General features: G+C 50.6%; 1 protein-coding gene across 1 annotated transcript; it reads left to right on the top strand.

Annotated features, from left to right (window-relative positions):
• Positions 1 to 52: 52 nt before the first annotated feature.
• LOC131708047 (T-box transcription factor TBX1-like) lies at positions 53 to 18279 on the top strand. Its single transcript, XM_059009959.1, has 7 exons — positions 53 to 336; positions 2233 to 2334; positions 2792 to 2963; positions 13177 to 13332; positions 13705 to 13769; positions 16379 to 16461; positions 17954 to 18279. The coding sequence occupies exons 1-7, from the start codon at positions 53 to 55 to the stop codon at positions 18166 to 18168; spliced, it is 1077 nt and encodes a 358-aa protein (XP_058865942.1). The 3' UTR covers positions 18169 to 18279.
• Positions 18280 to 18616: the final 337 nt, after the last annotated feature.

An 18616-nucleotide genomic window follows, 5' to 3' on the forward strand; every position in this document is an offset into this window, starting at 1 on the left:
TGTTTTTGAAGCAGTGTCATTCCAGGTTCTCTTTTTTGTTGTGTGATTATAGATGAACGACTCTCTTTCTCTTGCTTTAGACGTGTCTTGCTACTCCCCTCTGCACCCTCCCAATCCACCCCACTATGCTGATCTCTACCTGGACTCCTGTGCCCTTCGTGAGACGCATGGTCACCCGCCCCTCGGGGCCTCTCTGCCGCAGGGGGTGGCGTCGGCAGGGGGAGGCGTGCGGAAGAGCCTCAAGGTGACCAGTATTGGGGTGCAGCTCGAGATGAAGGGGCTCTGGGACAAGTTCAACCAGCTGGGCACTGAGATGATTGTCACCAAGGCAGGCAGGTGAGGGCACGCTCCCCAGGGTCACAGAGACAAGGCAGGCAGGTGAGGGCCCGCTCCCCAGGGTCACAGAGACAAGGCAGGCAGGTGAGGGCACGCTCCCCAGGGTCACAGAGACAAGGCAGGCAGGTGAGGGCACGCTCCCAGGGTCACAGAGACAAGGCAGGCAGGTGAGGGCACGCTCCCCAGGGTCACAGAGACAAGGCAGGCAGGTGAGGGCATGCTCCCCAGGGTCACAGAGACAAGGCAGGCAGGTGAGGGCACGCTCCCCAGGGTCACAGAAACAAGGCAGGCAGGTGAGGGCACGCTCCCCAGGGTCACAGAGACAAGGCAGGCAGGTGAGGGCACGCTCCCCAGGGTCACAGAGACAAGGCAGGCAGGTGAGGGCACGCTCCCCAGGGTCACAGAAACAAGGCAGGCAGGTGAGGGCCCGCTCCCCAGGGTCACAGAGACAAGGCAGGCAGGTGAGGGCACGCTCCCCAGGGTCACAGAGACAAGGCAGGCAGGTGAGGGCACGCTCCCAGGGTCACAGAGACAAGGCAGGCAGGTGAGGGCACGCTCCCCAGGGTCACAGAGACAAGGCAGGCAGGTGAGGGCATGCTCCCCAGGGTCACAGAGACAAGGCAGGCAGGTGAGGGCACGCTCCCCAGGGTCACAGAAACAAGGCAGGCAGGTGAGGGCACGCTCCCCAGGGTCACAGAGACAAGGCAGGCAGGTGAGGGCACGCTCCCCAGGGTCACAGAGACAAGGCAGGCAGGTGAGGGCACGCTCCCCAGGGTCACAGAAACAAGGCAGGCAGGTGAGGGCCCGCTCCCCAGGGTCACAGAGACAAGGCAGGCAGGTGAGGGCACGCTCCCCAGGGTCACAGAGACAAGGCAGGCAGGTGAGGGCACGCTCCCAGGGTCACAGAGACAAGGCAGGCAGGTGAGGGCACGCTCCCCAGGGTCACAGAGACAAGGCAGGCAGGTGAGGGCATGCTCCCCAGGGTCACAGAGACAAGGCAGGCAGGTGAGGGCACGCTCCCCAGGGTCACAGAAACAAGGCAGGCAGGTGAGGGCACGCTCCCCAGGGTCACAGAGACAAGGCAGGCAGGTGAGGGCACGCTCCCCAGGGTCACAGAGACAAGGCAGGCAGGTGAGGGCACGCTCCCAGGGTCACAGAGACAAGGCAGGCAGGTGAGGGCACGCTCCCCAGGGTCACAGAGACAAGGCAGGCAGGTGAGGGCACGCTCCCCAGGGTCACAGAGACAAGGCAGGCAGGTGAGGGCACGCTCCCCAGGGTCACAGAGACAAGGCAGGCAGGTGAGGGCACGCTCCCCAGGGTCACAGAGACAAGGCAGGCAGGTGAGGGCACGCTCCCAGGGTCACAGAGACAAGGCAGGCAGGTGAGAGCATGCTCCCCAGGGTCACAGAGACAAGGCAGGCAGGTGAGGGCACGCTCCCAGGGTCACAGAGACAAGGCAGGCAGGTGAGGGCACGCTCCCCAGGGTCACAGAGACAAGGCAGGCAGGTGAGGGCACGCTCCCCAGGGTCACAGAGACAAGGCAGGCAGGTGAGGGCACGCTCCCCAGGGTCACAGAGACAAGGCAGGCAGGTGAGGGCACGCTCCCCAGGGTCACAGAGACAAGGCATTCTGCTCACAGAGCCCATACACCAAACAGTAGTCTCGGGGACTTACAATAACTTCCTACTGCTGCTATACTAGTACGAGCATGCTTATCCTACTCAAAGACTGAGGTGGCAGCAGTTAAAACCACCATACATTTAAATAGGGTTTTCTGCACAGTGCTAAATTCTGGAAATGGATGCAGTGGCACCAGGGAATTATATTTTAGTGCAAATCTGAACGTGATTGTGAGACTCTACAGCACTTAAGTTTGGTTTTGTTTGTGAGCCGCAGGCGCATGTTCCCAACATACCAAGTGAAGATTCTCGGGATGGACCCAGCGTCTGACTACGTGCTGCTGATGGACTTCAACCCCCTCGATGACAAAAGATACAGGTGAGAAACTCTACAGGTGAGAGGTACTGTAAAGGTGAGAGATACAGGTGAGAAACTCTACAGGTGAGAGGTACTGTGAAGGTGAGAGATACAGGTGAGAAACTCTACAGGTGAGAGGTACTGTGAAGGTGAGAGATACAGGTGAGAAACTCTACAGGTGAGAGGTACTGTGAAGGTGAGAGATACAGGTGAGAAACTCTACAGGTGAGAGGTACTGTGAAGGTGAGAGATACAGGTGAGAAACTCTACAGATGAGAGGTACTGTAGAGGTGAGAGATACAGGTGAGAAACTCTACAGGTGAGAAGTACTGTAGAGGTGAGAGATACAGGTGAGAAACTCTACAGGTGAGAGGTACTGTGAAGGTGAGAGATACAGGTGAGAAACTCTACAGGTGAGAGGTACTGTGAAGATGAGAGATACAGGTGAGACTCATTACTCCCCCTCTCTCTCTCTCAGGTATGCGTTCCACAGCTCCTCCTGGCTGGTTGCTGGCAAGGCTGACCCTGCTGCCCCGGGCCGAGTGCACTTCCACCCCGACTCCCCTGCGAAAGGTGCTCAGTGGATGAAGCAGATTGTCTCCTTCGATAAGCTCAAACTCACCAACAACCTGCTGGATGACAACGGACACGTGAGTGAGAGAGCACAGACACTGACACGCACACACACTACAGGACTGTCTCCCTATCATTACACAGACACGGACACACGAGTGAGAGAGCACACACACCGACACACACACACACTACAGGACTGTCTCCCTATCATCACACAGACACGGACACACGAGTGAGAGAGCACAGACACGACACACACACACACTACAGGACTGTCTCCCTATCATCACACAGACACGGACACACGAGTGAGAGAACACACACACCGACACGCACACACACTACAGGACTGTCTCCCTATCATCACACAGACACGGACACACGAGTGAGAGAGCACACACACCGACACACACACACACTACAGGACTGTCTCCCTATCATTACACAGACACGGACACACGAGTGAGAGAGCACACACACTACAGGACTGTCTCCCTATCATTACACAGACACGGACACACGAGTGAGAGAGCACACACACCGACACACACACACACTACAGGACTGTCTCCCTATCATTACACAGACACGGACACACGAGTGACAGAGCACAGACACCGACACACACACACACTACAGGACTGTCTCCCTATCATTACACAGACACGGACACACGAGTGAGAGAGCACACACACCGACACACACACACACTACAGGACTGTCTCCCTATCATTACACAGACACGGACACACGAGTGAGAGAGCACAGACACGACACACACACACACTACAGGACTGTCTCCCTATCATTACACAGACACGGACACACGAGTGAGAGAGCACACACACACCGACACACACACACACTACAGGACTGTCTCCCTATCATTACACAGACACGGACACACGAGTGACAGAGCACAGACACCGACACGAACACACACTACAGGACTGTCTCCCTATCATTACACAGACACGGACACACGAGTGAGAGAACACACACACCGACACACACACACACTACAGGACTGTCTCCCTATCATCACACAGACACGGACACACGAGTGAGAGAGCACACACACCGACACACACACACACTACCGGACTGTCTCCCTATCATTACACAGACACGGACACACGAGTGAGAGAGCACAGACACCGACACACACACACACTACAGGACTGTCTCCCTATCATTACACAGACACGGACACACGAGTGAGAGAACACACACACCGACACACACACACACTACAGGACTGTCTCCCTATCATCACACAGACACGGACACACGAGTGAGAGAGCACACACACCGACACGCACACACACTACAGGACTGTCTCCCTATCATTACACAGACACGGACACACGAGTGAGAGAGCACACACACCGACACACACACACACTACAGGACTGTCTCCCTATCATTACACAGACACGGACACACGAGTGAGAGAGCACACACACCGACACACACACACACTACAGGACTGTCTCCCTATCATTACACAGACACGGACACACGAGTGAGAGAGCACAGACACCGACACACACACACACTACAGGACTGTCTCCCTATCATTACACAGACACGGACACACGAGTGACAGAGCACAGACACCGACACACACACACACTACAGGACTGTCTCCCTATCATTACACAGACACGGACACACGAGTGAGAGAACACACACACCGACACACACACACACTACAGGACTGTCTCCCTATCATCACACAGACACGGACACACGAGTGAGAGAGCACACACACCGACACACACACACACTACAGGACTGTCTCCCTATCATCACACAGACACGGACACACGAGTGAGAGAGCACACACACCGACACACACACACACTACAGGACTGTCTCCCTATCATCACACAGACACGGACACACGAGTGAGAGAGCACACACACCGACACACACACACACTACAGGACTGTCTCCCTATCATTACACAGACACGGACACACGAGTGAGAGAGCACAGACACGACACACACACACACTACAGGACTGTCTCCCTATCATTACACAGACACGGACACACGAGTGAGAGAGCACAGACACGACACACACACACACTACAGGACTGTCTCCCTATCATTACACAGACACGGACACACGAGTGAGAGAACACACACACCGACACACACACACACTACAGGACTGTCTCCCTATCATTACACAGACACGGACACACGAGTGAGAGAACACACACACCGACACACACACACACTACAGGACTGTCTCCCTATCATTACACAGACACGGACACACGAGTGAGAGAGCACACACACACCGACACACACACACACTACCGGACTGTCTCCCTATCATTACACAGACACGGACACACGAGTGACAGAGCACAGACACCGACACACACACACACTACAGGACTGTCTCCCTATCATTACACAGACACGGACACACGAGTGAGAGAGCACACACACCGACACACACACACACTACAGGACTGTCTCCCTATCATTACACAGACACGGACACACGAGTGAGAGAGCACAGACACGACACACACACACACTACAGGACTGTCTCCCTATCATCACACAGACACGGACACACGAGTGAGAGAGCACACACACCGACATGCACACACACTACAGGACTGTCTCCCTATCATCACACAGACACGGACACACGAGTGAGAGAGCACACACACCGACACACACACACACTACAGGACTGTCTCCCTATCATTACACAGACACGGACACACGAGTGAGAGAGCACACACACCGACACACACACACACTACAGGACTGTCTCCCTATCATCACACAGACACGGACACACGAGTGACAGAGCACACACACACCGACACACACACACACTACCGGACTGTCTCCCTATCATTACACAGACACGGACACACGAGTGAGAGAGCACAGACACGACACACACACACACTACAGGACTGTCTCCCTATCAATACACAGACACGGACACACGAGTGAGAGAACACACACACCGACACGCACACACACTACAGGACTGTCTCCCTATCATCACACAGACACGGACACACGAGTGAGAGAGCACACACACACCGACACACACACACACTACCGGACTGTCTCCCTATCATCACACAGACACGGACACACGAGTGAGAGAGCACACACACACCGACACACACACACACTACAGGACTGTCTCCCTATCATTACACTGACACGGACACACGAGTGAGAGAACACACACACCGACACGCACACACACTACAGGACTGCCTCCCTATCATTACACAGACACGGACACACGAGTGAGAGAGCACACACACCGACACACACACACACTACAGGACTGTCTCCCTATCATTACACAGACACGGACACACGAGTGAGAGAGCACACACACCGACACACACACACACTACAGGACTGTCTCCCTATCATTACACAGACACGGACACACGAGTGAGAGAGCACACACACCGACACACACACACACTACAGGACTGTCTCCCTATCATTACACAGACACGGACACACGAGTGAGAGAGCACAGACACGACACGCACACATACTACAGGACTGTCTCCCTATCATCACACAGACACGGACACACGAGTGAGAGAACACACACACCGACACACACACACACTACAGGACTGTCTCCCTATCATTACACAGACACGGACACACGAGTGAGAGAGCACACACACTACAGGACTGTCTCCCTATCATTACACAGACACGGACACACGAGTGAGAGAGCACACACACCGACACACACACACACTACAGGACTGTCTCCCTATCATTACACAGACACGGACACACGAGTGAGAGAACACACACACCGACACACACACACACTACAGGACTGTCTCCCTATCATTACACAGACACGGACACACGAGTGAGAGAGCACACACACTACAGGACTGTCTCCCTATCATTACACAGACACGGACACACGAGTGAGAGAGCACACACACCGACACACACACACACTACAGGACTGTCTCCCTATCATTACACAGACACGGACACACGAGTGAGAGAGCACAGACACGACACGCACACACACTACAGGACTGTCTCCCTATCATCACACAGACACGGACACACGAGTGAGAGAACACACACACCGACACACACACACACTACAGGACTGTTTCCCTATCATTACACAGACACGGACACACGAGTGAGAGAGCACACACACTACAGGACTGTCTCCCTATCATTACACAGACACGGACACACGAGTGAGAGAGCACACACACCGACACACACACACACTACAGGACTGTCTCCCTATCATTACACAGACACGGACACACGAGTGAGAGAGCACACACACCGACACACACACACACTACAGGACTGTCTCCCTATCATTACACAGACACGGACACACGAGTGAGAGAGCACAGACACGACACGCACACACACTACAGGACTGTCTCCCTATCATCACACAGACACGGACACACGAGTGAGAGAACACACACACCGACACACACACACACTACAGGACTGTCTCCCTATCATTACACAGACACGGACACACGAGTGAGAGAGCACACACACTACAGGACTGTCTCCCTATCATTACACAGACACGGACACACGAGTGAGAGAGCACACACACCGACACACACACACACTACAGGACTGTCTCCCTATCATTACACAGACACGGACACACGAGTGAGAGAACACACACACCGACACACACACACACTACAGGACTGTCTCCCTATCATTACACAGACACGGACACACGAGTGAGAGAGCACACACACTACAGGACTGTCTCCCTATCATTACACAGACACGGACACACGAGTGAGAGAGCACACACACCGACACACACACACACTACAGGACTGTCTCCCTATCATTACACAGACACGGACACACGAGTGAGAGAACACACACACCGACACACACACACACTACAGGACTGTCTCCCTAGCATTACACAGACACGGACACACGAGTGAGAGAACACACACACCGACACACACACACACTACAGGACTGTCTCCCTATCATTACACAGACACGGACACACGAGTGAGAGAGCACACACACTACAGGACTGTCTCCCTATCATTACACAGACACGGACACACGAGTGAGAGAGCACACACACCGACACACACACACACTACAGGACTGTCTCCCTATCATCACACAGACACGGACACACGAGTGAGAGAGCACACACACCGACACACACACACACTACAGGACTGTCTCCCTATCATTACACAGACACGGACACACGAGTGAGAGAGCACACACACCGACACACACACACACTACAGGACTGTCTCCCTATCATTACACAGACACGGACACACGAGTGAGAGAGCACAGACACCGACACACACACACACTACAGGACTGTCTCCCTATCATTACACAGACACGGACACACGAGTGAGAGAACACACACACCGACACACACACACACTACAGGACTGTCTCCCTATCATTACACAGACACGGACACACGAGTGAGAGAGCACAGACACCGACACACACACACACTACAGGACTGTCTCCCTATCATCACACAGACACGGACACACGAGTGAGAGAGCACAGACACGACACACACACACACTACAGGACTGTCTCCCTATCATTACACAGACACGGACACACGAGTGAGAGAACACACACACCGACACGCACACACACTACAGGACTGTCTCCCTATCATCACACAGACACGGACACACGAGTGAGAGAGCACACACACACCGACACACACACACACTACAGGACTGTCTCCCTATCATCACACAGACACGGACACACGAGTGAGAGAACACACACACCGACACACACACACACTACAGGACTGTCTCCCTATCATCACACAGACACGGACACACGAGTGAGAGAACACACACACCGACACACACACACACTACAGGACTGTCTCCCTATCATTACACAGACACGGACACACGAGTGAGAGAACACACACACCGACACACACACACACTACAGGACTGTCTCCCTATCATTACACAGACACGGACACACGAGTGAGAGAACACACACACCGACACGCACACACACTACAGGACTGTCTCCCTATCATCACACAGACACGGACACACGAGTGAGAGAGCACACACACACCGACACACACACACACTACAGGACTGTCTCCCTATCATTACACAGACACGGACACACGAGTGAGAGAGCACACACACCGACACACACACACACTACAGGACTGTCTCCCTATCATTACACAGACACGGACACACGAGTGAGAGAACACACACACCGACACACACACACACTACAGGACTGTCTCCCTATCATTACACAGACACGGACACACGAGTGACAGAGCACAGACACCGACACACACACACACTACAGGACTGTCTCCCTATCATTACACAGACACGGACACACGAGTGAGAGAGCACACACACCGACACACACACACACTACAGGACTGTCTCCCTATCATTACACAGACACGGACACACGACTGAGAGAGCACAGACACCGACACACACACACACTACAGGACTGTCTCCCTATCATTACACAGACACGGACACACGAGTGAGAGAACACACACACCGACACACACACACACTACAGGACTGTCTCCCTATCATCACACAGACACGGACACACGAGTGAGAGAACACACACACCGACACACACACACACTACAGGACTGTCTCCCTATCATTACACAGACACGGACACACGAGTGAGAGAACACACACACTGACACGCACACACACTACAGGACTGTCTCCCTATCATCACACAGACACGGACACACGAGTGAGAGAGCACAGACACCGACACACACACACACTACAGGACTGTCTCCCTATCATTACACAGACACGGACACACGAGTGACAGAGCACACACACACCGACACACACACACACTACAGGACTGTCTCCCTATCATTACACAGACACGGACACACGAGTGACAGAGCACAGACACCGACACGCACACACACTACAGGACTGTCTCCCTATCATCACACAGACTCACTCCCATTCACTACAGGGTTACACAACCACGGATCCCAAACCACTTCACTGCTGTGCAGATCTATGAAAGCTGTTATGTCTCTTAATCTTTGTTCTGTGCAGTATATGTAAAAAGTCATTGCAGGGTTTGTTTTAATTACTTCAATAACACACCCACCTCAATTTAATGCATATTGTGAGAGCTGAGCATCATGTGTAAGAAATCTCCACCCTCCTTCCTTCAGCTCTGAGTATCAATGGTAATACATCTCCACCCTCCTTCAGCTCTGAGTATCAATGGGTAATACATCTCCACCCTCCTTCAGCTCTGAGTATCAATGGGTAATACATCTCCACCCTCCTTCAGCTCTGAGTATCAACGGGTAATACATCCCCACCCTCCTTCAGCTCTGAGTATCAATGGGTAATACATCCCCACCCTCCTTCAGCTCTGAGTATCAATGGGTAATACATCTCCACCCTCCTTCAGCTCTGAGTATCAATGGTAAGACATCTCCACCCTCCTTCCTTCAGCTCTGAGTATCAATGGTAATACATCTCCACCCTCCTTCAGCTCTGAGTATCAATGGTAAGACATCTCCACCCTCCTTCAGCTCTGAGTATCAATGGGTAATACATCTCCACCCTCCTTCAGCTCTGAGTATCAATGGTAAGACATCTCCACCCTCCTTCAGCTCTGAGTATCAATGGGTAATACATCTCCACCCTCCTTCAGCTCTGAGTATCAATGGGTAATACATCTCCACCCTCCTTCAGCTCTGAGTATCAATGGGTAATACATCTCCACCCTCCTTCAGCTCTGAGTATCAATGGGTAATACATCTCCACCCTCATTCAGCTCTGAGTATCAATGGGTAATACATCTCCACCCTCCTTCAGCTCTGAGTATCAATGGTAAGACATCTCCACCCTCCTTCAGCTCTGAGTATCAATGGTAATACATCTCCACCCTCCTTCAGCTCTGAGTATCAATGGGTAATACATCTCCACCCTCCTTCAGCTCTGAGTATCAATGGGTAATACATCTCCACCCTCCTTCAGCTCTGAGTATCAATGGGTAATACATCTCCACCCTCCTTCAGCTCTGAGTATCAATGGGTAATACATCCCCACCCTCCTTCAGCTCTGAGTATCAATGGGTAATACATCTCCACCCTCCTTCAGCTCTGAGTATCAATGGGTAATACATCTCCACCCTCCTTCAGCTCTGAGTATCAATGGGTAATACATCCCCACCCTCCTTCAGCTCTGAGTATCAATGGGTAATACATCTCCACCCTCCTTCAGCTCTGAGTATCAATGGGTAATACATCTCCACCCTCCTTCAGCTCTGAGTATCAATGGGTAATACATCCCCACCCTCCTTCAGCTCTGAGTATCAATGGGTAATACATCCCCACCCTCCTTCAGCTCTGAGTATCAATGGGTAAGACATCTCCACCCTCCTTCAGCTCTGAGTATCAATGGTAATACATCTCCACCCTCCTTCAGCTCTGAGTATCAATGGTAATACATCTCCACCCTCCTTCAGCTCTGAGTATCAATGGTAATACATCCCCACCCTCCTTCAGCTCTGAGTATCAATGGGTAAGACATCTCCACCCTCCTTCAGCTCTGAGTATCAATGGTAATACATCTCCACCCTCATTCAGCTCTGAGTATCAATGGGTAATACATCTCCACCCTCCTTCAGCTCTGAGTATCAATGGGTAATACATCCCCACCCTCCTTCAGCTCTGAGTATCAATGGTAATACATCTCCACCCTCCTTCAGCTCTGAGTATCAATGGGTAATACATCCCCACCCTCCTTCAGCTCTGAGTATCAATGGGTAATACATCTCCACCCTCCTTCAGCTCTGAGTATCAATGGGTAATACATCTCCACCCTCCTTCAGCTCTGAGTATCAATGGTAATACATCCCCACCCTCCTTCAGCTCTGAGTATCAATGGGTAATACATCTCCACCCTCCTTCAGCTCTGAGTATCAATGGGTAATACATCCCCACCCTCCTTCAGCTCTGAGTATCAATGGTAATACATCTCCACCCTCATTCAGCTCTGAGTAACAATGGTAATACATCTCCACCCTCCTTCAGCTCTGAGTATCAATGGTAATACATCTCCACCCTCCTTCAGCTCTGAGTATCAATGGGTAATACATCTCCACCCTCCTTCAGCTCTGAGTATCAATGGGTAATACATCCCCACCCTCCTTCAGCTCTGAGTATCAATGGTAATACATCTCCACCCTCCTTCAGCTCTGAGTATCAACGGGTAATACATCCCCACCCTCCTTCAGCTCTGAGTATCAATGGTAATACATCCCCACCCTCCTTCAGCTCTGAGTATCAATGGGTAATACATCTCCACCCTCCTTCAGCTCTGAGTATCAATGGTAATACATCCCCACCCTCCTTCAGCTCTGAGTATCAATGGGTAATACATCTCCACCCTCCTTCAGCTCTGAGTATCAATGGGTAATACATCCCCACCCTCCTTCAGCTCTGAGTATCAATGGTAATACATCTCCACCCTCATTCAGCTCTGAGTAACAATGGTAATACATCTCCACCCTCCTTCAGCTCTGAGTATCAATGGTAATACATCTCCACCCTCCTTCAGCTCTGAGTATCAATGGGTAATACATCCCCACCCTCCTTCAGCTCTGAGTATCAATGGGTAATACATCTCCACCCTCCTTCAGCTCTGAGTATCAATGGGTAATACATCTCCACCCTCCTTCAGCTCTGAGTATCAATGGTAATACATCTCCACCCTCCTTCAGCTCTGAGTATCAATGGGTAATACATCTCCACCCTCCTTCAGCTCTGAGTATCAATGGGTAATACATCTCCACCCTCATTCAGCTCTGAGTATCAATGGTAATACATCTCCACCCTCCTTCAGCTCTGAGTATCAATGGGTAATACATCTCCACCCTCCTTCAGCTCTGAGTATCAATGGTAAGACATCTCCACCCTCCTTCAGCTCTGAGTATCAATGGTAATACATCTCCACCCTCCTTCAGCTCTGAGTATCAATGGGTAATACATCTCCACCCTCCTTCAGCTCTGAGTATCAATGGGTAATACATCTCCACCCTCCTTCAGCTCTGAGTATCAATGGGTAATACATCCCCACCCTCCTTCAGCTCTGAGTATCAATGGGTAATACATCTCCACCCTCCTTCAGCTCTGAGTATCAATGGGTAATACATCTCCACCCTCCTTCCCTCAGATCATCCTGAACTCCATGCATCGCTACCAGCCACGCTTTCACGTGGTCTATGTGGATCCTCGTAAAAACAGCGAGCGGTATGCCGAGGAAAACTTCAAATCATTCCTGTTCGAGGAGACGAGATTCACTGCTGTGACCGCCTACCAGAACCACAGAGTACGCACTGTCCCTGAACACACTGCAACAGCCAACAGACACTGCAACAGCCAACAGACACTGCAATAAACACTGCAATAACCAACAGACACTGCAACAGCCAACAGACACTGCAACAGACACTGCAACAGCCAACAGACACTGCAACAGCCAACAGACACTGCAATAACGAATAGACACTGCAATAACCAATAGACTACCATACATATCACACCCAGAGTCACACTGCACTATAATGTACATGTCACACCCAGAGTCACACTGCACTATAATGTACATGTCACACCCAGAGTCACACTGCACTATAATGTACATGTCACACCCAGAGTCACACTGCACCAGGTTCAAATATTGTGTTTTTCCCTCTTCCAGATCACCCAGTTAAAGATCGCCAGTAACCCCTTTGCCAAGGGCTTCCGAGAGTGTGACCCCGACTGGTGAGTTCATTATAAACCACAAAGAATGAAAACTTTGCATTCATTAGAATCCCACAGCTCCATGAGCAACAGTGCAGCCGAGCTAGCAGAGAGATAGAGGCGTGGGTTAACAGTGTGTGTGTTACTGTGTAGAATAGCTAGCAGATAGAGGCGTGGGTTAACAGTGTGTGTGTTACTGTGTAGAATAGCTAGCAGACAGATAGAGGCGTGGGTTAACAGTGTGTGTGTTACTGTGTAGAATAGCTAGCAGAGAGAGGCGTGGGTTAACAGTGTGTGTGTTACTGTGTAGAATAGCTAGCAGAGAGATAGAGGCGTGGGTTAACAGTGTGTGTGTTACTGTGTAGAATAGCTAGCAGATAGAGGTGTGGGTTAACAGTGTGTGTGTTACTGTGTAGAATAGCTAGCAGATAGAGGCGTGGGTTAACAGTGTGTGTGTTACTGTGTAGAATAGCTAGCAGACAGATAGAGGCGTGGGTTAACAGTGTGTGTGTTACTGTGTAGAATAGCTAGCAGATAGAGGCGTGGGTTAACAGTGTGTGTGTTACTGTGTAGAATAGCTAGCAGACAGATAGAGGCGTGGGTTAACAGTGTGTGTGTTACTGTGTAGAATAGCTAGCAGATAGAGGCGTGGGTTAACAGTGTGTGTGTTACTGTGTAGAATAGCTAGCAGATAGAGGCGTGGGTTAACAGTGTGTGTGTTACTGTGTAGAATAGCTAGCAGAGAGAGGCGTGGGTTAACAGTGTGTGTGTTACTATGTAGAATAACTAGCAGACAGATAGAGGCGTGGGTTAACAGTGTGTGTGTTACTGTGTAGAATAGCTAGCAGACAGATAGAGGTGTGGGTTAACAGTGTGTGTGTTACTGTGTAGAATAGCTAGCAGAGAGAGGCGTGGGTTAACAGTGTGTGTGTTACTGTGTAGAATAGCTAGCAGAGAGATAGAGGTGTGGGTTAACAGTGTGTGTGTTACTGTGTAGAATAGCTAGCAGACAGATAGAGGCGTGGGTTAACAGTTACTGTGTAGAATAGCTAGCAGACAGATAGAGGCGTGGGTTAACAGTGTGTGTGTTACTGTGTAGAATAGCTAGCAGACAGATAGAGGCGTGGGTTAACAGTGTGTGTGTTACTGTGTAGAATAGCTAGCAGACAGATAGAGGTGTGGGTTAACAGTGTGTGTGTTACTGTGTAGAATAGCTAGCAGACAGATAGAGGCGTGGGTTAACAGTGTGTGTGTTACTGTGTAGAATAGCTAGCAGATAGAGGTGTGGGTTAACAGTGTGTGTGTTACTGTGTAGAATAGCTAGCAGATAGAGACGTGGGTTAACAGTGTGTGTGTTACTGTGTAGAATAGCTAGCAGAGAGATAGAGGCGTGGGTTAACAGTGTGTGTGTTACTGTGTAGAATAGCTAGCAGATAGAGGCGTGGGTTAACAGTGTGTGTGTTACTGTGTAGAATAGCTAGCAGAGAGAGGCGTGGGTTAACAGTGTGTGTGTTACTGTGTAGAATAGCTAGCAGAGAGAGGCGTGGGTTAACAGTGTGTGTGTTACTATGTAGAATAACTAGCAGACAGATAGAGGCGTGGGTTAACAGTGTGTGTGTTACTGTGTAGAATAGCTAGCAGAGAGAGGCGTGGGTTAACAGTGTGTGTGTTACTGTGTAGAATAGCTAGCAGAGAGATAGAGGTGTGGGTTAACAGTGTGTGTGTTACTGTGTAGAATAGCTAGCAGACAGATAGAGGCGTGGGTTAACAGTGTGTGTGTTACTGTGTAGAATAGCTAGCAGACAGATAGAGGCGTGGGTTAACAGTGTGTGTGTTACTGTGTAGAATAGCTAGCAGACAGATAGAGGCGTGGGTTAACAGTGTGTGTGTTACTGTGTAGAATAGCTAGCAGACAGATAGAGGTGTGGGTTAACAGTGTGTGTGTTACTGTGTAGAATAGCTAGCAGATAGAGGCGTGGGTTAACAGTGTGTGTGTTACTGTGTAGAATAGCTAGCAGATAGAGGTGTGGGTTAACAGTGTGTGTGTTACTGTGTAGAATAGCTAGCAGATAGAGGTGTGGGTTAACAGTGTGTGTGTTACTGTGTAGAATAGCTAGCAGATAGAGGCGTGGGTTAACAGTGTGTGTGTTACTGTGTAGAATAGCTAGCAGATAGAGGCGTGGGTTAACAGTGTGTGTGTTACTGTGTAGAATAGCTAGCAGACAGATAGAGGCGTGGGTTAACAGTGTGTGTGTTACTGTGTAGAATAGCTAGCAGACAGATAGAGGCGTGGGTTAACAGTGTGTGTGTTACTGTGTAGAATAGCTAGCAGATAGAGGCGTGGGTTAACAGTGTGTGTGTTACTGTGTAGAATAGCTAGCAGACAGATAGAGGTGTGGGTTAACAGTGTGTGTGTTACTGTGTAGAATAGCTAGCAGATAGAGGCGTGGGTTAACAGTGTGTGTGTTACTGTGTAGAATAGCTAGCAGATAGAGGCGTGGGTTAACAGTGTGTGTGTTACTGTGTAGAATAGCTAGCAGATAGAGGCGTGGGTTAACAGTGTGTGTGTTACTGTGTAGAATAGCTAGCAGATAGAGGCGTGGGTTAACAGTGTGTGTTTTATTTTGAAGGTCTAACAGGAACAGCAATCTGCCCCTGACCATCCCCTACTGCCGGCCAAGGGGAGGCCCCCACAGCAAGCAGCAGCACCCGGGTGAGAACCTGCCACACAAGCCTCTCCCATCTCTCCAGTCCTTTATCTTAAAATGCGATTCCCTCTTACTGCAATTCTCACATTGAGCTGCTTCACTCTCTCTACCCTCTATCTATCATTATCTCTCATTCTCTCACACTGTCTGTCCCCCTCCTTCCTTCCTTCCTTCCTTCCTTCCTTCCTTTCTTTCTTTCTTTCTTTCTTTCTTTCTTTCTTTCTTTCTTATTGTGGTCTGACAGGGGTGTTTGTTGCCTGACTATAAAAGCATTAATAGATTGAGGGTACCTGTCTGTGATGGCGTAGTCTAGCACACTGCTACCTAACAGAGCTGTATGTGTATCTGCCCAGAGAATCCCCTCTAGTCCTGCCATTGACCATGACCCAGGCCTTCACAGAGAAGCACTAACCGTTTCTGCTCTTCTTCACCACACTGTCATGGCCTCTGTGTGGAGATGTGGGGGGGTGGGTGGGTGTGTGTGTGTGGGGGGGGGGGTACACAGGGCTCTGTTCCCCTCTGTACTGATGCAGTCCATCTCTCTGCCTGTTCCGGCATCTCCACACAGCAGCACAATGCCCACTGTTTGAAGTGGGATATCTCTGATTATCAAAGCATATCTCTTTATAGTAAGGTGAATCGGAGGGTGGCATGACACAATGTGTGTGAAGTTGGGATGAGAGGGTTTCTCCTTTGATTTTGTGCCCTGTGTGGGAGTCCCCTCTCTTTACTGGGGAGATGGAGTTTTTGAGCTGCTCTTTGTATCACACGATTATGCCGCCTGAGTCTCTGCCACTCTTGACTTGGGCATTTTTCAGGGAGGGAGCCACTAGTTCCTTGTAGCCAATAGGACAGCGGGTAGACACAGCGGCACGGGTCCATATCTCCTGCAGGATGATTACATCAATATTATACACGATTTCCAAACTCTGGGTCCTAAGTACGGACCCTGCTACTTATTAATAGATATCAAATATCCAACATTTCATATCTCTCTCTCTCACACACACACACACACACACACACACACACACACACACACACACACACTGTCTCTCTCTCTCTCTCACACACACACACACACACACTGTCTCTCTCTCACACACACACACACACACACACACACACACTGTCTCTCTCTCTCACACACACACACACACACACTGTCTCTCTCTCTCTCTCTCTCACACACACACACACACACACACTGTCTCTCTCTCTCACACACACACACACACACACACACACACACACACACTGACACACACACACACACACACACTGTCTCTCTCACGCACACACACACACACACACACACACACACACACACTGTCTCTCTCACGCACACACACACACACACACACACACACACACACACACATACACACTGTCTCTCTCACGCACACACACACACACACACACACACACACACACACACTCACACACTGTCTCTCTCTCTCACTTGCTCTCTCTTCCTTCACACAGGCCCATCTCCAGGCTCCTGTTTGGATTCGCTTGGTCAAGGTTTGCCCCTGGATTTGCCCACCTCTAGTGTCTCCTCTCAGGCTTTTCTAGCTGCCCCTCTCCCTCTGAGCCCTTCCTCCTACAGATACCCCCCCTACACAACCCCCTGCCTGGGGGGGCGAGAGCGAGCAGCCCTGCACCCACTGGGAATGTCACATCAAGCCCTGTCTTTTCACGACACACAGTGACCCCGCTCCCTGGGATTCAGGAGCTAGTAGAGGATTGGGTGCAGATGTGAGCAATTGATTTGGTGTCTCTTGTGTCCGCGGAACTCTCCCTGTGACATCACTGTTCTGTTTGTGAACCCATTTATTTGTAACTAACTATTCAAATGTATTTCAAAATAAAAAAGGAACCAAACCCTTCAAACTGCTGTTACTCTCGTGTCTGCTAAATGTTCTCACCTGCTCTCCAGTCAATGCAATGAAAATGTTCCTGTGCAACCTCGCGGTCACTCTGTGTTACCCTGTTAAACAAACACAAGAGTGAATCATTTACAATGAAACAGGGTTTCACTTACCTTTCTGCTCATCCGTCCTCTTCTCTCCTGATGTGTCTGTTTACTGACTGACTGAGGACAATATAAACTGAGTCAGATTGCAATGAAATATATTTAATATAAACTGAGTCACATTG

The sequence above is a fragment of the Acipenser ruthenus genome, chromosome 40 (assembly GCF_902713425.1).
Source record: "Acipenser ruthenus chromosome 40, fAciRut3.2 maternal haplotype, whole genome shotgun sequence".
NCBI lineage: Eukaryota > Metazoa > Chordata > Actinopteri > Acipenseriformes > Acipenseridae > Acipenser > Acipenser ruthenus.